The 24,950-nt window shown below is 45.1% G+C and overlaps 2 protein-coding genes and 1 long non-coding RNA gene across 5 annotated transcripts in view; 1 reads left to right on the top strand and 2 right to left on the bottom strand.

The window, feature by feature from the left end:
- rad54b (RAD54 homolog B) overlaps positions 1 to 24,950 on the bottom strand; it is a 213,489-nt gene that overhangs the window by 114,717 nt on the left and 73,822 nt on the right. The window lies entirely within an intron of this gene.
- Positions 8,314 to 21,001, top strand: LOC119972404. The gene is made up of 4 exons (XR_005462043.1): positions 8,314 to 8,488; positions 8,756 to 8,808; positions 15,133 to 15,224; positions 20,643 to 21,001. It is a non-coding gene; the product is annotated as an uncharacterized LOC119972404 (long non-coding RNA).
- On the bottom strand, positions 13,904 to 24,446 carry LOC119972401. Its single transcript, XM_038809018.1, has 2 exons — positions 23,012 to 24,446; positions 13,904 to 14,872 (listed from the first exon to the last, which is right to left on the bottom strand). Exons 1-2 carry the CDS (start codon positions 23,698 to 23,700, stop codon positions 14,317 to 14,319), a joined length of 1,245 nt encoding a protein of 414 aa, XP_038664946.1. The 5' UTR covers positions 23,701 to 24,446; the 3' UTR covers positions 13,904 to 14,316.

The following is a 24,950-nucleotide window of genomic DNA, read 5'->3' as shown; positions in this document are numbered from 1 at the left end:
CCAATGGATGTGGTATATCTGGATTTACAGAAAGCCTTTGACAAGGTGCCACACAAAAGGTTGCTGCATAAGATAAAGATGCATGGCATTAAGGGTAAAGTAGTAGCATGGATAGAGGATTGGTTAATTAATAGAAAGCAAAGAGTGGGGATTAATGGGTGTTTCTCTGGTTGGCAATCAGTAGCTAGTGGTGTCCCTCAGGGATCCGTGTTGGGCCCACAATTGTTCACAATTTACATAGATGATTTGGAGTTGGGGACCAAGGGCAATGTATCCAAGTTTGCAGATGACACTAAGATAAGTGGTAAAGCGAAAAGTGCAGAGGATACTGGAAGTCTGCAGAGGGATTTGGATAGGTTAAGTGAATGGGCTAGGGTCTGGCAGATGGAATACAATGTTGACAAATGTGAGGTTATCCATTTTGGTAGGAATAACAGCAAACGTGATTATTATTTAAATGATAAAATATTAAAGCATGCTGCTGTGCAGAGAGACCTGGGTGCGCCAGTGCATGAGTCACAGAAAGTTGGTTTACAGGTGCAACAGGTGATTAAGAAGGCAAATGAATTTTGTCCTCCACTGCTAGAGGGATGGAGTTTAAGACTACGGAGGTTATGCTGCAATTGTATAAGGTGTTAGTGAGGCCACACCTGGAGTATTGTGTTCAGTTTTGGTCTCCTTACTTGAGAAAGGACATACTGGCACTGGAGGGTGTGCAGAGGAGATTCACTAGGTTAATCCCAGAGCCGAAGGGGTTGGATTACAAGGAGAGGTTTAATCCCAGAGCCGAAGGGGTTGGATTACAAGGAGAGGTTGAGTAGACTGGGACTGTACTCGTTGGAATTTAGAAGGATGCGGGGGGATCTTATAGAAACATATAAAATTATGAAGGGAATAGATAGGATAGATGCGGGCAGGTTATTTCCATTGGCAGATGAAAGCAGAACTAGGGGGCATAGCCTCAAAATAAGGGGAGGTAGATTTAGGACTGAGTTTAGGAGGAACTTCTTCACCCAAAGGGTTGTGAATCTATGGAATTCCTTGCCTAGTGAAGCAGTTGAGGCTCCTTCATTAAATGTTTTTAAGGTAAAGGTAGATAGTTTTTTGAAGAATAAAGGGATTAAGGGTTATGGTGTTCGGGCCGGAAAGTGGAGCGGAGTCCACAAAAGATCAGCCATGATCTAATTGAATGGCGGAGCAGGCTCGAGGGGCAAGATGGCCGACTCCTGCTCCTAGTTCTTATGTTCTATGTTCTTATTCCTGGAGCTCGAAAGTGCATTAAACAACTACTGCGCCTCAAACAGAACACCAGTAAAATAATCTCTACCACATTCCACCTTCACAATGCCAACACTACGGTAGGGAACCGAAGATCACCCTGGATGGTCAGAGACTGAGGCACGATCCCCACCCTGTTTATCTAGATGCAAATCCTGATGGAAGCCTCATGGACAGCAGTACAAGACAGCAGAGAGAAAATAAAACTGACAGTAACTTCCTGAGTAAATTGGCCGATACCTCGTGGGGATCATTGACCAAGACCCGAAGGATCTCTGCTCTTGCTATCGTAAACTCTTCTGGCTCCCAGTCCTGAGCATCACTGCCGCCTCCTCCCCCCATATCAGAAGAGTAATTACAACATGCAGGCGACCGAAGAAAGTCTACTCCAACCCAAACCTACCCTTATTCAAAACCTCCTCACCCACCAGCAGTACTCCTTCCCTAACTAAACTTGAAGGTGGGCATAAAGAACTCCATCCAGCCACTGACAAGGCTATTGCTTGGTTCTATACACAAGCTAAATAAATCATTCTTAACAGTGTCTTTAAAACACTTTTTACATGAAATACATTCATATTAGGGGGTGGCACAGTGGTTAGTACTGCTGCTTCACAGCTCCAGAGACCTGGGTTCAATTCGGTCTCTGGTGACTGTGGTTTGCACTTCCTCCCCATGTCTGCGTGGGTTTTCTCTGGAAGGTGCTCCGGTTTCATCCCAGAGTACATAGATGTGCAGGTTGGTGGATTGGCCATTCTATAAATTGCCCCTTATGTCCAGGTAGAGATACTGGGTTACCGGGATAGGGTGGAGGCGTGGGCTTAAGTAGGGTGCTCTTTCCAGGTGGCCGAGCAGTGGGGTGTATGATACGACAATAGTTCTGGTGAGGGTTTTCTCCTGCCAGTCCTCAGAATGTGAACATTTTGAGAAATTGGAAGTATTTCATATTGTGCCATTAGGCAGAAGAAATTACTCCACAAGTTATCCTGTTCTCGCCAATACACTGAATCCAATGGGTATTTCCAGAGAAACATAATAATAAAGCAGAATTCCCCAATAGCAGTGCTAGATCTGAATATTAAAAAGGTGTTAGAATGGAAGTTGTAAACCTAACTCCTGCCAGACCACCATTGTTTCAAGATCAATTCTAAACCCATTAAAATATCTCAGTGTGGGGAGCTCTGAAAACACTAATAATGTCAAAGTTTACATATATAAAAATTACTAAATTTCAATTCAATCGATTTTGCGCCTCTTCATGCATCATTCAATATTGAAACTAGTTTGTACTGTCCACTTCAACTATCTTCCCTGGCAATTAACTTCACAAGGCCAGGGCAGCATGGTGGCCTAGTGGTTAGCACAACCGCCTCACGACGCTGAGGTCCCAGGTTCGATCCCAGCTCTGGGTCACTGTCCGTGTGGAGTTTGCACATTCTCCCCGTGTCTGCGTGGGTTTCGCCCCCACAACCCAAAAATGTGCAGAGTAGGTGGATTGGCCATGCTAAATTGCCCCTTAATTAGAAAAAATAATTGGCTAATGTAAATTTTTTTTTTAAAACTTCACAAGGCCAGGCCACATAGGTGCCCAATGTTAGGGTGGATTTAATTGGCCAAATACTCACCCATGGGTAGGAACAGTAGTGGCCATCATCAGGCCCTCCCTGGGATTCAGACCCGAGACTGTGAGCTTTTCACTACCATCAGAACCAACCTGAACAGTGGCAGCCGGCAGTAATTCACCCACTAGATGCCCAGGATTGTCAAGGAACCCCAAGCCAAATGAGAGGAAGGGCATGGCAGGGATTACCGGGGGGAGGGGGCAGCGTTTGCTAGGGGACGCAGCTCTCATTCAATCAGTCATCACAGAATTGTGTTGGTGTCAGGCATAACGGGTGCCCATTGGCTCATCAATGAGCCTAATTGACATCTTGCCGGCAGTGGTCAGAATTCCCACGTCAGCCCCTTCCACCCGACTTAAGCAGGGGAGGTTTTGTTGCTGCCGCTGGGAGACTAAAACAGGGCCTCACATGCAATTAAGCAAGCCGGCAACCATGGATTAAATTTTACCCTTAATGTGCACTTGCTTTAGAACTGCTTCATCAATACATAGCCATTTCACTTCACACCACCATCGCAGTTACAAAAAAAGTGCTCACAATCAAGAGACAAGAACTGAGTGCCCGCCGGGTGGAACCAAGATAGAATCACGCCGGCAGGAACTCGGCCAGCTGCACTGGGAGAATCGCCGTGGGTGCCGTATTCAATGGCCCCCGACCGGCGCTGCGTCAACCACGCGTGCCCGATTGTCGGCGATTCTCCGGGGCCCCGAGAATCGCGGGAGCGGTGTCGGACCCGATCTCAGGTCTGATGCCCATTCTCTGCCCCCGCGCCGAGCGCAATTTCGGCACGGAGACTCGGAGAATTCCGCCCCATGTATCAGCCTTTGGCCTGCAGGCACAATGTGCTAGAGGCACGTTGCATTGCTGTTCTTGGTAGCAGGTCCTCAAGCAATCGAAATATACGATACCTTCGCTTTTGACAGCTAAAAGGAAAGTGAGAGCTATTATGAGGTGATAAAGTACTTTGATCGGCATTGCTTTCCGAAGAAAAACAAAACATTTGAACGTTACATATTTCGTAAGCGTATCCAAAAAGCAGGCACATCTTTTGATAGCTTTGTACACAACTTGAGGCTAAAGGCCCAGTCCTGCAATTTCAGTAATCTAAAGCCATCGATGGTCCGCAACAGAATAGTTTGAGATATTGAATGATAAACTCAGTGAGAGAAACGCGGTCAAGATCTGCCATGCAAATGAGCTGGCTGCACAGCAGATCAGTACACTTAGCTTGAAACATTTTGGTGCCAATATGGAAGAAGACGCCAGCGCCATCAGTACGGTGACGCAGTTCAATAAAAAATGTGGCCTCAGTGCGGGCGCCCATTTTTAGCGGCCGACCAGGTCCACCATTTTATGCCAGAGATGTGGCAATCGTCATGGGACACGGCAATTTCCAGCATATGGAAAAGTATGTTCCAAGTGTGGTCGTACAAATCATTTTGCGAAGCAATGTCTTTCGCGTCCTGCAGGGGACCAAACAAGATCAGTTAACGCAGTTGATGAGATGTCCCTTAAAGAACAGTTCTTCATTGATCTGATTTCAACCAAGGACATGATGAGTCCCAATATGAAAAGTGAAGAAATCTTACTGACCAGTTGTGACAATAGTGATGAAGAAGCTGATACTATCGAAAACAGATGGACAATTCTACTGATGATGAACGACACATTGATAAAATGCACGCTAGACATGGGTGCGAGGTCTAACCTCCTCAGTCCAATTTGCTGTGGGTTAAACCGAAAGTTGTCAATCAACCGAGACTGCTGGTAGACTGCAGTGGGAATGATATTGAGACGCTGGGTGTATGTGAACTCCAAAGTATGGATACATGACAGAAGTCACATAATACCATTTTCCATTGTGTACACGAGGTGCGAGTCCATCATTGGAAAGGATTCGTGTGATGCCCTGAACCAGTGTGTACAACGTACCTGGTGGGTGATGTTCTCATGTGTAATGGTGGCATCCATGTCGATGATCTGGCACGTCTTGCAGAGTTTGCCGTGGCAGGGTTCTGTGGTGTGGTGATCGCTGTTCTCCTGAAGTTTGGGTAGTTTGCTGCAAACAATGGTCTGTTTGAGGTTGCACGGTTGTTTGAAGGCAAGTAATGGGGGTGAGGGGATGGCCTTGGCAAGATGTTCATCCTCATCGATTAAGTATTGAAGGCTCCGAAAAAGATGACGCAGTTTCTCTGCTCTGGGGAAGTACTGGACAACGAAGGGTACTCTGGCGTTTGTGTCCCTTGTTTGTCTTCTGAGGAGGTCGGTGCTTTTTTCTTTTGCTGTGGTGCGTTGGAACCTTCGATCAATGAGTCGAGTGCCATATCCAGTTCTTACGAGGGCGCCTTTCAATGTCTGTAGATGTCTGGAAGCATAGACCTCCTGGGTCTTGATCAGAAACTGAACTGGACTGGCCACATTAATACTGTGGCTACCAGGGCAGGTCAAAGGCAAGGGATCACACCTCCTGGACCCCCCCCCCCCCCCCCCAAAAGCCTGTCCACCATCTACAAGGCACAAGTCAGGAGTGCAACGAAATACTCTCCACTTGCCTGGATGAAAGCAGCTCCAGCAACACTCAAGAAGCTCGACACCATCCAGGATAAAGCAGCCCACTTGATTGCTCCCCCTTCAAAAAGCATTCAAACTCTCCACCACTGACGAGCAGTAGCAGCGGTATGCACCATCTACAAGATGCATTGCAGCAACTCACCAAGGTTCCTTAGACAACACCTTCTAAATCCACGACCACTACCATCTAGAAGGAGAAGAGCAGCAGATACCCGAGAACGTCACCACCTGGAGGTTCCCCTCTTAAGTCACACCACCCAGACCACACCATCCTGGAACTCCCTCCCTAACAGCACACCTCAAGGACTGTAGTGTTCAATAAGGCAACTCACCACCACCTTCTGAAAGGCAACTAGGGATGGGCAATAAATGCTAACCAGCGATGCCCGTAAGCTGCCTGGAAGCAGTTTACCTGTGGCTTGCTGTGTGGTCCACAAAGTCTCCCACACTTAATCCCGCAGCAGAACTACTCCTGCCAAAAGGCTGAAGCTGTATCCACAGGCCATCCTGAAGAGGGGGCTCTGGCCCACAGTGATCGCCTGCAGATGTAGCTACAAATATTGTTTTAAATTTTGCACATTTTCCGAAGACATTTCTATCTTCGGGCAGTTTTATGTTCTCCACCTGCCACAACAACACCCATCTCTCCTGGTGGGGCTGCCGGTGGGACAATTCCGCAGGCCATCCGATTGGGCCTGTTTTGACTGTCATCCTTAATTGGACAAAGCTCCTAGAAGCGACCTCGTAATTCGTCACCTCCTGCAAGATTGCACAGATGGGCAGCCAGGCATCGGGGTCCACTTTTGGTCCCAATCTCAAAGAATCTTCAAAGTCAGTAAAATTCTGCTCAATGGTGACCCAACAACAAATATAAACAGAATACATGTTGAAAGAAATAAGATCTGTATTCAGTGACCCATAAGGTAGAAAGTTATCCAATTTATTTTTATCCATGAAATTAGATGGTAAGCACGAGCTATACATTTAAACAAATCATTCGTCAGTCTGCAAGTGTAGAATATTTGGAACTCTGTTTTGCTGCTTTAAGCACTTATCCTTTGAAATATAATTACAAGGAAAAAGTAAAATTGCTGATGTGATAATTAAAGCACTTAATGGGTTATTTTTCACTCTATCCATTTTCATCCACTCTCCCAACGCAAGGCTGTTTCGTTCAGGAAACTTTTACGCAGTTGAGTAACCATCAAGCCTGCGGTTCAAATCCAGTTGTCAAACCATGAGAAAGCATCTTTCAGCAACACGGTATCTTCAGACTCGGCAAGTTTTACTCTTACAACGAAATGAAATCGATCAAATATCCATGGCCCTCCAAATATATTTCATTGTGAATGACTAGTCAACACACATTGATTGCCCTCTTTAAGATTTCTTCAATACCTGTACATGTCTAAATGATTCACTGTACGTCAGAAACATGGATCTGAGAAACGGATTTTATTACACGCTGAAGCATTTCTATTTCCAGAAACAACCCTTTCCGGCCCCTATTCAACTTGTGAAATGTATGGAATTAATTAACAACCGTAAGTTGTTACTTCCTCATCTACGCAGAAGCACAATAAATCAGAATTCTTTAGTACCAATGCTTGATCTGAATGTTAATAAGGTGCTAGAATTAAAGTAGTAAAGTTATCCTATTCCAATCTACCACTGCTCGGAGATTCAAATCCCTTTATGGTACCTCAGTGTGAGTACAGCTCTAAAAGTATTGAAAACATTAAGGGTTTATCCATACACAAGCAGGAGGTCACCGAAGTTCAACTTAATTTCAAGTTCCCCTTTGCTGTTCCTGTCCACAGACAAGCTACTAAAAACAAAGTGAGTGTGGAAAATGCAGTCTTTCATGGGGCGGTGAAAAATGTGGCTCAAATTGCTATGTAGCTTAATGCCTTGGTGACAAAGCCAGTCTGTAAAGTTCCATGGTTTTCAAGCTGTAGTGATTAGGCAAAACCTTACTCAAAGAGAACAAAACTTTCTGCACATGGACAGGATTGACAAGTTTCTCAGTAAAGAGCCTACAGTTTACAAACTTTTTGCAAAGTGCTTAAAATTGTTGTGCACTTTGCTTCAGTTTTTGACATTAGATATCAAGAAATGCATGCAGTCAAACTAGAATCTCTCTAAATGCAGGCTAGTGTCTTATTAGCAGCCCTAAGTTAACTATTTACATCATAAACCAACCTGCATCAATAAACATTGCAGTAACTTGATTCGTGTAGGTGACCTACTAATAACCTGAGAATCACAGAGATAACGAGAAAAAATGTAAACAAGCTGGTGATACCCAGGCAACAACCGGTCAAAGGTTACCAAATTTAAATGGAAAGGACTCTCAAAAATACAGTATTGTGTGCACATCTTAACATTATAAAAGCAAAATGTGTCACTCATAGCTACTGTACAATATAGAAATACAACATCTTAAAATTCTGATCATGTGTACTCAACATGGTTCACAAATAATAGTGAAATTTAAAGTAATAAACCAAGTTCTCTTATACTGTTTGAATTCGTCTAGAACAAAGGATCTGGAGGCTTCTCACTGCCATGCAAAGCTTCATTGATAAAAATATAACTTTGAGCCCAACTTTGAGTAATAATGGGAAGACACATTATAAGTATAGCAGTGTTGCCCAGTATAGTAGGCATGTATAGCTAATTGGAAATCCAGATGTCACCAATTGCATTTTTATTAGGTAAACTTAAAAAAGGAGAAATAGACATTGCATTAGGCATTTGATTTAAAGGAACTCCAACAGGCATGTGATCTGGAGGGAGAGAAGAGACCCGGGTCTGGTGCTTCTCACTGTACAAGCCAACATTCTCCATTAAGAAATCTGATGCAGTCGGAGTACTGCTTGTAACTGCTGGTCAAAAAAAACCTGCCACCAATTTGGACTAAGATGTGCCGAGTCTGATAAATTCATGCCAGAATTTCAAATTTTGGTGAAAGAGGAAGACTAGAAAGTTGTGCACTGAATGGTGATGATTGCGAGGTAAAAATACTAGTGAATTACATTTACCTATGTTGTGTATGAAGCATTTTTTCAACTAAAGTTTGTGCATGGGGCTACGGAAATGTTGCCATAACCACACTTGTGGCTTGTGACGTACTTCTACTGCACAACACTGGGTTATATTGTTGGATTTTTCCAATCAATGGGCTGATTTTACAAATAAACTGTTCCGGTTACATTTTTTAGGTCTTTCTAAGCTTCTCGGCTGGATTATTTTGGCTCATGCATCTAAATTCTCTCTTGCAGGTTAATCCCAAATTCTTACACATGCAAGGAGCTAACCCTCTGTTGAGACCTTGGTAAGCCTTCAATAATGTGTTTCTGATAACAAAACAGGTCTTGTTTTTAATGATTAAACTTGCATCTCACCAAGAACTGACTCTGGCCTTTCAAAATAGTAGGGCGTCAAATCAGACTGCATTTTAAGTTTCAAAGTATCAAGAGAATTTGTTCTACAAAAGATGAACAGGCACATAATTAATCAAACATAGTTATATATTTACAGCGGAAAATCTTCCACCTAATTTAAGTGGACAAAATATAAAGCTGGTTACTCTAACAACTAGGCTAAATCTTATAAATAAGTCTACCCACTCTTGAATTCCTTCTGTGAGCCCAATTACTGCAGTGTTTCTTGGAAATTTTAATTAATTTCTCGAGAGCTTCAAATTGATCAGTTCTGCCTCTTCAACGGTCTCTTTTATCTTAAATGTGAGACTGAGCAACAAGAATTAATAAGAAAATAAAGAGAACAAATACTCTTTGCTAATTAGCTCAGGTTAAGAATTATAAAATATGTGAATTTGAAACCTGCACAAACTGTTTAGCTCTTTTACGGAAATATTAAATAACCTAAAATTAATGTACTGTTCTGGGCAGGCCTAAACACCATGGGCGGAATTCTTCGCGATCGGCGCGATGACCCGACGCCGGCGTCAAAAACAGCGCGAACCACTCCGGCGTCGGGCCAACCGGAAGTAGCGGAATTCTCCGCACTTCCAGGGGCTAGCCCGGCGCCGAGAGGTTGGTGCCGCGCCAGCCGTCGCCAAAGGGACTGCGCGAGTTAGCGCATGTGCAGAACCACCAGCGTGGTTCTGCGCATGCGCAGACTGGCCGCTGTATTCTGGCGCATGCGCAGGGGGGGCGTCTTCTCTGCGCCGGCCATGGCGGAGCCCTACAGGGGCCGGCGTGGAAGGAAGAAGTGCCCCCACTGCACAGGCCCGCCTGCAGATTGTTGGGCCCCAATCGCAGGCCAGGCCACCATGCCCCCACCCCCCCATGGACCGCACCAACCAACCTTTCTGCCAGGTCCCGCCGTGTGGGACCATGTCCAATCCACGCCGGCGGGACTGGCCAAGAAAAGGGCCGCCGCTCGCCCCATCGGGGCCTGGAGAATTGTCAGGGGGGACCGCTGCCAACGGCCCCCGACCGGCGTGACGTGAATCCCACCCCGCCCAAAAATCCGCGCCAGAGAATATGGCAGCCAGCAGGGGGTGGGATTCATGCTGCCCCCTGGGATTCTCCGACCCGGCCGGGAGTCGGAGAATCCCACCCCATGTGCCTGTCATGTCATGTGTTCTCTGTCTGAAGGCAGGTCTTTGGCTCAGTGTCAGTGGATGCTTCATCCGGAGCCATTTTCCTGGCAGTTTTCATCATGGTGATTTAACATTGCCGTACATTATCAGGGGGAGGGCGAGGTAAGAGATCCCAAATTACCTCAAATCTACCTCAGCCGAATTGCGAATCAAGCCCATGCTGTTAGGCGTTATACTGAACCATGCGCTAGTTATGTAGCCAACTGAGCTAACCACCCCCACCTTGATGTGCCTAGGTATACAAAATTGCAAAGCACAATTTGGGCATTGTAAAACTTACTGCAGTTTAATCTAACTAAGAATCCAGAATATTTTGGAATAAGATAGCAATGGCAAAATCAGTACACAAAACATAAGAAAATACCCTTCAAACCTGTTCCACCAGTCAATAAGATCATGGCTGATCAGATGTGATCTTCACCCCACTTTCCTGCCTGTTCCTCGTAACCCTCAACATCCTTGTTAATTGAAAACCTGTCCAGCTCAGCCTTGAACGTGACCCAGCCTCCACTGCTCGCTTGGTGAGAGAATGCCAAACACCAAACACCCTCTGAGAAAAAAGAGATTCCACCTCATCTCCATTTTAAATGGGAGATCGCTTATTTTGAAACTGTGCCGCAAGTTTTAAATTACACCTGGAGGGAAAACATCCTCATAGCATCTATCCGGTCAAGTCCCCTCAGAAACGTGTAGGTTTCAATAAGATCACTTTTCATTCTTCTAAACGCCAATGAGTATAGATCCAACTTTTCTCATGAGACAAGTTTCTCCTAGGAGATTTGCCCAGTTAACCTTCTCTGAACTGCCTCTAATGTAGGTATGTATTCTGTAAGTAAGTGAACCACAATTAACTCCAGGTGTGGTCCCACCAATGTCTTATGCAGTTGTAGCTCCTCCCCACTTTTATACTCTATTTCCCCCATGCAATTAGTTACTTGCTGTGTATGCAGGTTGGCTTTTTTGATCCATGTATAAAGACACTAAGATCTCTCTGCACTGTAGCATTTTGCAGTTTCTTCCCATTGAAATAATACGATGCTTTTCTTTTCATCCTGCTATAACCTCATATTTGCCCACATTATACTACATTTGCTAAGATTTTCCCCGCTCATTTAACCTGTTGATATCCCTTTTCCGACTCTCTGCATCCTCCTCACAACTTGCTTTCCTTCCCATTCTCATACATCAGAAAATATGACTACAAACGTCACTTCCCATCATCCAAATCATTAACAAGATTGTAAATAGTTGAGGCTTCAGCAATGATCCATGCGACACTTCTCTAGTTAAAAGGTCCAATGAAAATTACCCATTTATTCTGATTCTGTTTCCTCCTAGTTAGCCAGTCCTCTATCTACAGTAATTTAGCACCTCCTACATCAAGCATTCTTATAAAGGTGCCACATTATGGGTTACTTATATGCTTCAATCACTCTTCGAAACGCCTGTGGAAACAAGCCTGAGACAGTCTGTCTGATGTTCCCTCATAAGACAACCTGCTCATTCCAGGTATCTACCCCAGTAAACCTTCTCTGAACCGACTTCAAAGCATTTACATCTTTTATTAAATAATGAGAATGAAACTGCACACAAAATTCAAGATGTGGTCTCATCAGTGCCCTCTATAACTGAAGTGCAACATCTTTACTTTTAGGATCAATTCCTCTTGTAATAAAGGATAGGATTCCATTAGCAGTTTTAATTACTTGCTGTACCTATTGGCTAATTTTTTGTGACTCATGCACTAGAACATCCAGATCCCTCTGCACTTCGGAATTCTGCAGCCATTCAGTGTTAAGGAATATTCTGCTATTTTATTCTTCCTGCCAAAGTGAACAACTTCACATTTTCCCACAATGTACTCCATCTGTCAGATTTTTGACCACTCACCCAACCTATCTATATCCATCCTATTTCATATGATTGTATGTTTTTATATTTCTTGATAGTTTTCTCTCGCACTTCAATTCCCCTCTTCTCTTTTTATCTTCTTTGTCATTCTTTGCTAGTTTCTAAAATTCCCCAATCTTCTGCTCCACTAGTTTGATACTATCCTTAAGTTACTTAGTTAGCCATGGGGATCAGGGTATTGAACTTGATGATCAGCCATGATCATAATGAATGGCGGAACAGTCTCAAAGGACCGAATGGCCTCCTCCTGCTATTTTCTATGTATGTTTCTTCCTCAATGGAATATCTCCTTAAATATCTCCTTAAATATCTGCCACTGCTTCTCTATCATTTTCCCTTTTAATCTATTTACCCAGTCCACTTTAGCCAATTCTATCTTTGTACCTGTATAATTGCCTTTATTTACACTTAAGACACTAGTTATGGACCCGACTTTCCCACTCTCAAGTTGAAAGTGAAATTGTATACTATCATGATCACTCTTGCTTAGAGAATCCTTTATTATGCGGTCCTTAATTAATACTATCTCACACAATTTCAGGTCCAAAATAAATGGTCCCTACTAAGTTCCAAAATGTACTGCTCCAAGAAACTATCCCAAATACACTTTACAAACTTATCCTCCAGGCTGCCATTGCCAATTTGATTTGTCCAATCGATGTGAAAATTAAAGTCACCCAAAATTATTGCAGTACCGTTCTTGCAACCCCAGATTATTTCTTGATGTATACTCTGTCTGTCTTATTGTGTAGCCACAGTTAGAGGAGGAGGGAGATATAAACTGCTCCAGCGACTTCCTTCCTTTGCTATTTCTTATATACATCAAAACTAATTCCAGATAGATTTTCTGAACGAGGATAATTTCTCACTTTTGAACTGATTGTCAAAATTTAAGACGTATGTTGCCGACCTTACCATAACTAGTAATTCTGGGCCTTATTTTTGTATTACTTTTAAGATCAAATTCCGTAGCTCAATAAAAATCATATCTACTGACTCAAAATGTTGCTATGGTTAATGCTGAGGAAAGTTTGTTCTTCAGCATCTGCTGTATGTGATACTTAATACTTCTGCAATCTTATTCAATTCTTTTCCACAACCCAGAAGCTTCTTGGTTTACAGGTAGACAGGGGATGGAAGCTTGCAGGTACTGCTTCATTCTCCACGTTATGAAACTAAGATAATAATTTATAGCAGCTAATTCAGCCGTAAAAATATAATTACCGAGCTGTTCTTGTACTGGGGCAGTTAAATTTCCTTTAATACCCAATTTTTAACACATTTCTGTGAAATTCCTTTCACTGCAACCTAAACGCAGGAATTATTTTGTTTGAACTACAGGGTTAATTACCGAGTTAATAAAAACAAGTCGATAGCAACTAAAACGCGACGGGCCAAAGTACAGCTGCTGTAATGCCTGTCCCGCCAGCGTGAATCAAACCACTTCCCTTACCGGCGGGACTGGCGGCGCGGGCAGGCTCCGGGGTCCTGGGGGGGGGCGCGGGGCAATCTGGCCCCGGGGGGTGTCCCCACGGTGGCCTGGCCCGCGATCGGGGCCCACCGATCGGCAGGCGGGCCTGTGCCATGGGGGCATCTTTTACTTCTTTTCCGACGATGGCCGACGCGGAGGTGATCCCCTCCCCTGCGCATGAGCGGGGATGGCGTCAGCAGCCGCTGATGCTCCCAGGCATGCGTGGACTTCCGCCGGCCGGCGAAGTCCCTTCGGCCCCGGCTGGCGTGGCGCCAAAGGCCTTCCACGCCAGCCGGCGGGACAGGAACCACTCCGGCGCGGGCCTAGCCCCGCAAGGCGAGGGCTTGGCTCCTAAAGGTGCGGAGAAATCCGCACCTTTGGAGCGGCCCGACGCCGGAGTGGTTCACGCCACTCCATCCCGGCGGAACCCCCGCCCCGCCGGGTAGGGGAAAATCCAGCCCCTCGTTTCTGGCAGAGTGACCATATGGCGGTCATGAAGGGAACGGTGGTCAATTTATCCCCTTCCAAGCCCAAAGACACAGAGGCCAATTGCTCCTCATTGCCTCCCCAATTTACATCAATTAACTTAATGCACTGAGAGATCAAATCTACAACATTCAATCTGATGTAGAAAAAATGGTGACCATCCTTCTTTGGTGGTGGGGGGGGGGGGGGTTCCATGGTTCTTTCATCAAAACTAGAGTTGATAAATGGGAGAATCCACACAAAAATTAATTCTTCGTGTCAATAATACTCGCTTAATGCTGTGAAAAAAGTCACTGTTAAGATCAAACATTGAGTCGAGTTGGCAAATATTGTAAATTCTGCATTTAGGGGTCCTTTAGGACTGCCAATTCTTGTAGTCGTAATGCTTTTAACTGTTCAACTTCGATTTTTGCCCTGAGTAGTTCTTCCTCCAGCACATGTAATCTTTTAAGACTTTCCCTTTTCTCGTCAAGATACAATCCAAACTTCCTTTGGTTTTCCAGGATAAGCTCTTGTTCCTCGGAAGACGCTGCCGGCATTTCATTCTCATTCCTGGTCCCATACCGTGGGATGCCTGCCTGGTGCTGCTGCAGAAATAAAAGGTCATCCCTTGTAAGAGGCCGAGGGGATGATGTGGAGGGTAGTCTAGTACAGGGTGGGGAAAGAGACACATCTGTAATATGATGAATCTCTGCCTTGTCCAATCCCTCAAAGCTGTTACTCAGCTGTGGTTGAGAAGATAATAGAGATTTCCCTTCACTTCGCTTTCGTCCCACCTCTGGGGTTACCCACCTAGGAAATGCATAGGACTGGTAGCCTGAGGTTCCAGGCTGAGAATAAGAACTGCTTGGCATTTCCATACAGATATCTCTTCTTGAAGCAGAACTCCTTCCATGGGGTCTGTATAAAAGTTGAATAAATACATTAGTTACATAATTTCCCAACAATTTATTGCGAATAAATTGTGTTCCAAAAATACATACATTTTGACATAACGACTATAGCATCCCACCCAGCTAAACCCAGGAATGAATTCACCGGGTGCAAAAAAAATCCAAATAAACAAGTGTGTTTGCCACTTTAACATTGTAACTTTTTGGCTGTTTTGATTATTAGTGGTCATAATGGTTTGCATTACACTCTTGACTGGTGCCTTGCAGATGGTGGACAGGCTTTGGGGAGTCAGCTGGCGAGTTACGCATCACAGGATTCCTAGCCTTTGACCTGCTCTGGTAGCCACAGTATTTATACGGTTAGTCCACTTCAGTTACTGGTCAATGGTAATCTGCGGGATGTTGATAGTGGGGAAATCAGCAATGGTAATGCCATCGAATGTCACTGAGGGGCATTGTTGAGGTCGTCGATACCTTGGTGCTGACAATGGGGAGGCACTAGGACGGAGCCAAATGAAACAGAGGCCTCTGGAGCTCACTCCAGATGCCCCTCAGTCCCATGGAGACCCCCCGGCCCTACGGACATAGGCAAGGAGAAGGAAGCACTGAAGGCCAACCCAGGGCCTGCCACTAAGGAGATGACGGCGGTCTCCAGTTCTTCTGAATACTCTCCCCCCACCCCCTCCCCCTCCTGACACCAGCGCATCTCAAGGGCAGCGGACAGAACAGGCTGGCACAGCGATGGCAGTGACACCGGTAAGTCGGATGGGGTGGTCCAGCTCCAGGGCTCCAGTGGGCAACTACAAAGAGCAAGGGCGCAGAAACAGCAGGCTACCTCTACCTCTGATGTACATCCTGGGGACTCACCCAGTTGTAGCAGTAGACTATGTAAGATCAAGATTTAGGAGCTAGGGAGAATAAAAATGTCCAATATTCACTATTAATTAAAGCATGTTACATCTGGTGCCTGTGAAGCCTCTGTCACATTAATCTTCACAGTGCGCCTGCCTGCACCCTCTCCCTGTTGCCCTCCGCTCCTCCCCACTCCCGCTCCCTGAGCACAGTAGTGGGTGGGTTGAAGGGGTTAGGGAATGGGAAGGAAGGAGTGAGCCGATGGACAAAGCCTTGTTCTATGAGAATTGCACCTCTTCTCCACCCTCCAGCTCCTCCCCGGGCTCATTGTCTCTCTTCTCCCTCTCCCCGCGCCCCCTAACCCCAGTGCCAATCTCTGTTCAGCCTCCTCCAACGAGGCCACATGTCCCTCCTTCACCAGTGTGTTGCCCCACTGCTGTTCCAGGTTGTGGAAGGCGCAACAGACCACCGCAAAGGGGAGATCCTCTCGGGTGTGTACTGCAGTGCATCACCAGTTGTCCAGGCATCGAAACCACATTTTCAGCAGTCTGATGCACCACTCAATGACAAAATGGGTGGCAACATGGGCCTCATTATATTGGGTCTCCGGCCTCTGCACTGATCATTCTAGGGTGGTCTTCGAAGACGCTGAGCATCTCAAAATGTCCCAGGATGCAGCCATCATGCACGCTTCCTGGGAAGCAAGAACTTACGTGCATGATTCAGAGGTGGTGGTCACACACAAGTTGAACATTCAGGGAGTGGAACCCCTTCCTGTTAACAAAGGGCACTCCCTGATACCCGGTGCGCGTAAGTCTACATGCTTGCCAGCAATGACCCCCTGGACCCGGGGCACACCGGCGACAGTGGAGAATCCTGAAGCTGGGCATCTTGGTCAAGCTCAAAGTTGATATAGTCAGCTGCCCGGGCGTACAGGGCATCCGTAACCTCACGGGTGCACTTGTTGGCTGTAGTTTGTGACATGTCACATAAGTCCCCACTTGAGCCCTGGATTGAACCAGTGGCATAGATGTTCAGGGCTGCGGTGATCTTCACGGCCACCAGGAAAGAGTGTTCTCCTCCACCATGGGGTTCTAAGTCCGCGAGGACACGACACAGGTGTCTTTTTGTTGAGATGGAGCCTCTTGCAGTACATGCTATCCATCATCCCCACGAAAGTTCAATTACACCTGTACACCTTGGGTCTTTGCTGCCGTACGCGTCTGGGTTCATCCTCGGCATGAACGGCGACCAGGTCTTCAGGGTGTGCAGTGGCCCCCTGCACCAGGGATGCCACCTGCAGCGTGCATCGACGTGCCGCCTTCTCAGGCATCTGGTTGCCTGGGATGCCACCAGCACCACGAGAGCATCCTCTGCGGACCGAGACCACCATCCATTTTGGTATCTGTAAGGAGTTGGAGAAGGAGACAGACCGACAATCAGTTAGGCCTTCCACCCTGGGACCCTCAAATCACCCAAGCCTCCCCCACCTTTACGTGTCCTGTCTTCTGAGTGCCATCCACAAAGCCGGTTGTGCTGGAATACCTCGCTCTGCAAACTCACTCCGAGCCCCGAGACCCCTGATGGGAACATTAGGGAGACTGTGCTCAGGTGCCCTCTCCTGATCCTACCAAACACTTTGGTCGCGAGAATATCACCAGTAATGAAGCCCAGCTCTTGAATGTTTGATTGTTGGCTGCTGACACTTCAAGAGGTTCACGCTTCAAAGTTTGATTGAAATGAGAAGCAATAATCATCGTCTGAGATGAGAAATGATCTGTCCATCAATGTGTTACTTGTTCCACGTATCAGTGCCATTCTCTGTTGTGGAGCTTCAGCTGCACAGGCTCTCCCACATGGCCTAATCTCATTGGAACCAAATCCTGGCATCTACATATTCCACTGCCGCTCAAGGTGCAGATGAACATCCTTGACTTCCAGTGTGTTTAACCCACTGTGGGGTGCCAGTTACATACAGCACTCACCACACTAGCAACAAAAGTATCAGCTATCTGCTAAAGCATTTCTTCAACAACGTCATCAGGTGGCCCATTTGGATCCATCAGGTCCCACAGCGTCTTCCGGCCTCAAAAACGGATTGTCTTCTGGACCCATACATGTCCCAGGACCCAGGTATCCTAGAAAAAAATTGTCCTTCTTTCCGGCTACAGAAAAGGAAGGAAACACCAACAGCAGCCTCCAGTCATCTGCAGCCAACAGCAGGAGCAAGCTGCAAACACAACATACAGCTGTGAAGTGCTCTCAATTTGTTATTAGCAATAGCCTTCAGTTGTGAAGCTAGAGGCTGCTCACAGTCAAAGGGATTAAAGTGACCGTCAGCATATAACAGGGTTCCATCCTGGAAGTGTTTGGTAGGATAGACAAGTAGCAGCTATAGTTGCCCCTGTTAATGGTCTCCACAATATTTAAAGATGGCTTGAAGGCTTCACAGACAAAAAGCCCCTCAACTCTTGGAAGGCCCAAATCCCCGCCGGGCGCAATGTGATAGTTACATGGTGCCCAATATTTAATTAGCTTGCTACTACCCCTTGATACATCCAGCCATCAGGTTATACCCCTGAAGCTAGAGTTTGTGTTATAACTTCCTCCATCTGCCCTTTGGGTGGTGTTGGAGAGTTTTTACAGATTTGTGGTCATCTTGACTGCAGTGAGTCGTACCTAACTTGGTCCTGCGGGGATGATGTTCACTGCATGCTAGCACAGATGTGGTGACTCAGAAACAACTGGCTAAGAACACTCATGTTAAAGCTGTTGCCAACATATATTTAAAGGAAACCATGTGCAGGATTGCGTTATGGCGAAAAACATTCGGCACTCAAAAGGATATTTGGGCTGCTACCATCTGGCTTCAGGACAAGAGACCTTGACCTTATGAACGGTCTAAGAGGAAAGTCAATGATTATCAAATGAATAACCGGCATAAGTATGGTACCATGAATGGATGTCGATGCCTCTTCCGATTCCTAGTGATCACCCTCCTGGTGAGGAGAACAGGAAAAAGGTTCAAGGGAACCAAGAGACTTTTCCTCATGGAGGTAATCGGCACACAAGTATTCCTGTGTTATAGCTTCACCGGGGTGACCCTCATTTTTAGGTATGGTGTGGCTCTTGGCAAGCTCTCCTGTACTCTTCATTGAACCAGGGTCGATCCCCTGGATTGGTAGTAGAGTGGGGAATATGCTGGACCATGAGCTTACAGATTCTGGTCGAGTACGATTCGGTTGTTGCCGACGGCCACAGCGCCTCATGGATGTCCGTTCTAGAGTTGCTAGATCTTTTCAGTCTATCCAATTTAGCACGATGGTAACGCGACACAACACAACAAAGGGGATCCTCAATGTGAAGATGGGACTTGTCTCCACAAGGACTGTGCATTGGTCACTCCTACTGATACCGTCATGGACAGATACATCTATGGCAGACAGGTTGGTGAGGATGAGGTCAAATATGCTTTTCCCTCTTGTTGATTCCCTCACATCCTACCGCAGCCCCAGTCTAGCAGCTATGCCAGCTCTGTCTGTGGTGGTACTCCCAAGCGATTTTTGGTGATGGACATTGAAGTCCCCCATCTAGAGTACATTCTGTGCCAATGCCACCCTCAGTGCTTCCTCCAAGTGGTGTTCAACATGGAGGTGTACGGATTTATCAGCTGAGGGGGGACAGTATTTTGATAATCAGCAGGTTTCCTTGCCTGTGTTTGGCTTAGTGGCATGAGACTTCATGGGGTCCAGACTCTCAGGGCAACTCCCTTCCACCTGTATACCACTGTGCCGCCATCTGTGCTAGGTCTGTCCAGCCAGTGGAAAGGACATACCCAAGAATGATGATGGTTTTGTCTGGGACATTATCTATCAGGTATAATTACGTCAGGCTGTTGATTAACTAATCTATGAGATTGTGGCACAAGCCCCCAGATGTTAGATTAGACTTTGCAGTTTCTGGTGCCTGGGTTGATGCCGGGTGATCCATCCCATTTCATTCCTTTTTGTTCCATTTGTAGCAGTTGAATACAACTGAGTGACTTGCATTTCAGAGGGCATTTAAGATTTGCTGTGGGTCTCTAGTCACATTTCGGCCAGACCAGGTCAGGATGGCAGGTCTCCTTCCCTCGTGAACAAGTTGGGTTTTTTTAAAGACAGTCAGTAATGGTGGTTTCATGGTCATCATTAGACCTTTGAGTCCAGATATTTAATTGAGGATTTTTTTAATTCCACCATCTGCAGTGGTGGAATTCGAACTGGGGTCCCCAGAGCATTACCTACCTCTCTGGACTACTAGTCAAATAGTCAAACTACAATACCACTGTTACCACTTCCCCCTGTTGTGCTGTAAACTAACCATTTACTTCTAAGATGAAAGGTAGTTTGGATCAAAGATAGCTAATTAGCATTTCTACCTACCTACAAAGTTATAATGTTGTCATGTCGGCAATTGGGAAGAGGGAGCCATTTTTTAGATCAGGTTACAGGCTTCCCTGGAACCCGTGAATATAACATGAGAGTGTGTAGTCCTTCACCTGATGCAGAGAAAATGCTGACTCTAATGTTCACCATGCAAAATGCAGGTGGGAACTTGTACTCAGATTGAAGAGATCGAGTTTGTGAGGATTTAAATGAAGCTGGAAGATTCACCCAGCACGGAAAGAATCGCCAGTCTAATTTTCACACTTTGATTCTGTGATCAGAAGTTACCTAGCTGGGAAAGTAAAAAGGAAGCAAACCAGCCCTCAGGTGCAAGGCTAATTTTTGACTGACCTGGGAACAGTGTAATGCATAACCAAAGAATGAGATTTTTAGTTGCAGTCAAATTGAGCATCTTTTTTCTAGAATTTAAAGTATGAGTTGCCTTCAAAAAAAGTGTTTAGTCAAAAGCGTTTCTTAATTGTAAAATCATTCTTTCAACAGTGAACTGGACATTCAAATTTCTCTTTAAAAAATCGTCAGTCTCCATGGGGATTGTAACAATGGTCAAGGAGCCGACAAATATTTGCGGTCAAGACTCATAACGGTCACTTGGAAAATATGACCACGGGTGACTGACGCCCATGGAAAGATTTACGATCAAGGCTGTTACACCTTCAGGAAAGATGAGAACAAGAAATAATTGAGATCAAATTTTGCAGGAAAGGACAAAACACAATCTGCTCAGTTCAGTTGGGAGCACACTTTATATTTGCTTCAGAAAATCGTGTTCATATGCCTTCCTGATTCTAGTGCAGGTCACAGGTTAACAGTCCAATACAGTAAAGAGAGAGTTGTAAATGATGTAATCCATTGTTGTCAGTGCCATCCTTCAAATGAGGTACTAAACTGAGGCCTTGTCTCGGTCAGATGGGTGTTAGCACTAATTGATGTAATGGAGTTCACCTGGTATCTTGACCAATATTCCTCTTAAACCAACATCATAGCTTATTCATCTATGTCCATTACATTTGCCTCTCTATAAACAACTGTCATAATGCTTCAAAAGTAACTAGCTAGCCATTCTCTCCGTGTTTGCGTGGGTTTCGCACCTACAACCCAAAAGATGTGCATGATTGGTCGTGCTAAATTGCCCCTTAATTGGAAAAAATGAATGGGTTACTAAAGAAAATTAACTAGCTAGCTGTGAAACACTTTGCGAGGGTGACAAGGTACTTTACAGTTATAAAATATTTCTGCTTCCATTCAGCACCGCAATGGTCAGCATTTGGCAATTTAGTTCATGCATGTGATATTTCTTATTGTAAGAAGTCTTACAACACCAGGTTAAAGTCCAACAGGTTTGTTTCAAACACGAGCTTTCGGAGCACGGCTCCTTCTTCAGGTGAATGGTGCTCCGAAAGCTCGTGTTTGAAACAAACCTGTTGGACTTTAACCTGGTGTTGTAAGACTTCTTACTGTGCTCACCCCAGTCCAACGCCGGCATCTCCACATCATATTTCTTATTGATATTATATTAGCATTAGTGTCCCTAAGCTAAGAAAAAAAGCTTAAGAATTCAGGGTTCAACTATTGGTACTGTATTTTCACCTCCTGTCAGAGCCATGCTCAGATGAAAGCTGGAGTTAAAATAGCCCCACTGGCCAACATATCTATTCCCCAGTTCCTTCCCACCTATGGGACAATTTTGCAGAGGGATGGAAAGTCCAGCAGAAGTACGCATCTGCGTGCAGCAGGTAGTCAATCAAGGTCATTTAAGAGCCTAATTGAGGCAGACAGGAATTTTCTAGTTAACCTTCAAGTTCACTGGGGCAACAGGAGGAGAACCTTAGATGCCAGGATGTCGGTATCTGGTGGCAGGCTGGGGACCACCAGCCCAAGCGGCCTAAAGGGCTTCCTTGCCTGGCTAGGAGCACGAGCAGCCACAGACCACTCTGTATCGTGGTGGCGTGGCTCCTGAATCTATTTTTAAATTAAAGATTTTTAAAAGTTGGATAGATGGTGCCAGCTTCTTTCCCTTACTTACGTTCCGTTACAGCTTGCTGCTCCTTTCAAGCTTGCTGAGCTTCAAGATCCCAATCGATGGGGAGAACCCATCTAGCCATGGGTGGTGGTGGTGGTGGGGGGGGGGGGGGGGGGGGGGGGGGGCGTGCCGGGGGTGGGGCTTCAGGGCCTGGAAACCGTCCCAAACTGTTTTGCTTGCTCTCTCTTCCTCCACAACTATCCTCGTTGCTCCGAGGAAGAATCAACCCATGATGCAGTGTTGCTGATGGATGAAGTAAATAATTATCAACTGTACTTTTTACTCTCAGAATGTCCCAGAATGTTTCACAGATAGCTGGTTACTTTTAGAATATTATGTAAGCAAAGGTGACAGTCAATTTCTACACACCAAGGTTCCAGAAACTCCAAATAAATGAGTATATAATCTGCTTTTAGTGGTACAGGCTGAAAAAGGATTGTTGGTCAGGAAAGCAGGGGAGTTTTCATACTCTTTTACAAGTAATGTCATTAAATCTTTTATGTCCATTTGAGAAAACGTACATGCCCTCAATGCAATGGCTTGTTCAAAAGATGGCATCTTCAACAATGTAGCACCACACAGTATTGCATGAAGTGTCAACTCAGGTTATATTCAAATCCAAATCCACAATGCTTAAAGAAACCAGCTTAGCCAAGCTGGAATTTAAACATGAATCTCAGCAACATAGGAGAGAGATGAACTGTTTAATGCACCAAGGAAAATCAAAACCTATAATTTAATATAAAGAGTCAAAGGTAACTTTTTCCTTCAAATTTTCAGTAAATTAATTAAAAGTGGTCAATGAAATTTGAAAAGTGGTTAAACGTACGTGTTATACTGGCTCGATGAAGGTGTTAGTTGGCCGTTACTTCCTCTTGCCGTCTTAAAGGTAGGCATTGTTTTCTCTTCTTCAACATCAATAGCTTCTGACTTTGTAATTGCTTTCATGGAGTTTCCTGGTTCCTGATCAGCTATATCCCAAACGCATACCTTAATAGCAGCTTGCTCCACATACTGATGAAATTCCTCTTCAGTCATTCCTTCTGGTGGCACAACCTCTTGTGATGCACTGCCCGATGACTGACCTCTGCCATCGGTTTCCCCAATACCTTGTTGCAAAAAGGCACCATGACGAGCTTTCCACCTGTTGATCCAGCCAACAGTTGGAACAAAATTCCTGATCTGCATAGCATCTGCCAGGCCCTTGGCCTTCGCAGCCAAGACTTCATCTGAGACAAGCACATGTTGCGCCCTGGCAATCTGGAACCACTGTAAGAGGGCTGTGTCCACATCACTATCCCTTCCTTCCCTTTTGCGTTTGCGGTCTGGATTGCTGTTATTGTGCCATTCCATCAAGACTTTTTCTTTATTCTTGATTAGCCTGGAGATAACAGGCTGTGTAACACCAAAACGCTTTGCAAGTTCCATCTGGGAGATCTTTTGCCTCTGAAGCAATTCAAGAACTTGAATCTTCTCAGATAAAGTAAGCTCCTTCTGTTTTTTTCTTGTGGATTCCATGGTGTAACTGAACTGTTCAGCAACTAAACTTTGCACTGAATAATCTAGAGCTCTGACTTGCTCTTTTAAATCAGACTACCTCCTAAGGCCAGCCCCCACTTCAGAAACACACCCAAAACCTGCTTTCTTAGGTAATGATGTGCAAAAGGGCCCATTCAGCTTGAATATTCAGAGTAATGAGGTGCTGAATGTCTCTATTGTGTAGTATAAAACCCTGAGTCTTGCATAATGCTAAACCAGGGGTCAAGGAAGGTCAGACTAATCCCTCAATGACTGTGTAAGAAACGCCCAGCTAATCCATTGAAGCTGTTAAGTGTATAATGGCAAGCTGTCAATGGCCATTATTCTACACATCTGCAACTAAGTATAAACTTATTTCCTATAAACTTAGAAGCTCTGAAATGTGTGTAGCTGCAGAACAAGTTTTGAAAGTTTGTATGCTGAAATAATCTATACACTTAAACTGCAGTCTCACATATCCCTTTCCTATTTTTAAGCTTATTATTAACACTTTCCTACTGCCAAACATGTTGCAAAACAAGATTAATTTTAAAGAGTTTTGTCACTTTTCTCTTGCACATCAAACCCTGCAATCACGTGCTTTCTATAGAAATGGCACTGACCTCTGCTCCTCACCCCTAGTTCCTACCAACCACCGAGACAGGAACTAGGCTGCAAGGGGGAGGGGAGGAAGAGATTCCTACACTATCATTAGTATACTACAAAACATGAAGTTGGAGTTTAAAGTTCACATGGAAAATTATCGAAAAGATCTTTAAAGCTGTACTGGGTTCGCAACAGAAAATTTGGCAAGCGAGTATTCAGAAGAGAAATTAAAGTTTTGGGAACTGCAATTGTTTCCCCTCTAATTATGATCCATTCCTTTCCTGAAGGTATTGAATTAAGCTCAGATAGGTTTACACACGTGCCCACCGTCTTATGAACACCTTGACCATGTGCTCTTCACATGCGAGACTTGCGGGCAAATGTAGTTGAGCCCAATAGTGTTCTCGTCCCATGCTTGCACACACTTTCCTGCAGTGGTCACTACAATCACAATCGAGGCACCCCGCTCAGCTCAGGGGGCTAAAGTCATCTCAACACCGAATTTTGATTGAATTTGCCAACTGAGCATAGAAATTGAAACTGGGCATTTCTGAGCTCAGCATCACACAAGGCAGTGCATTTATCTATGGGGCTTTCAAGGAAGTCCAGGTTTTTTTGTGTTTATGGGCAGTAACCAGATATGA

The sequence above is a fragment of the Scyliorhinus canicula genome, chromosome 10, assembly GCF_902713615.1.
Source record: "Scyliorhinus canicula chromosome 10, sScyCan1.1, whole genome shotgun sequence".
NCBI classification, from domain to species: Eukaryota; Metazoa; Chordata; class Chondrichthyes; order Carcharhiniformes; family Scyliorhinidae; genus Scyliorhinus; species Scyliorhinus canicula.
Note: the sequence above shows the minus strand (reverse complement) of the source record. Positions and strands in the feature narration are given on the sequence as shown.

Bases quoted from the DNA above. Each gene is read 5' to 3' on its own strand.
- LOC119972401 (XM_038809018.1), bottom strand. From the start codon at position 23,700: ATGGAATCCACAAGAAAAAAACAGAAGGAGCTTACTTTATCTGAGAAG. The intron at 14,873-23,011 runs GTACGTTTAACC...ACTTTTATACAG, and splicing joins TCATCGAGCCAGTATAACAC to ACCCCATGGAAGGAGTTCTG.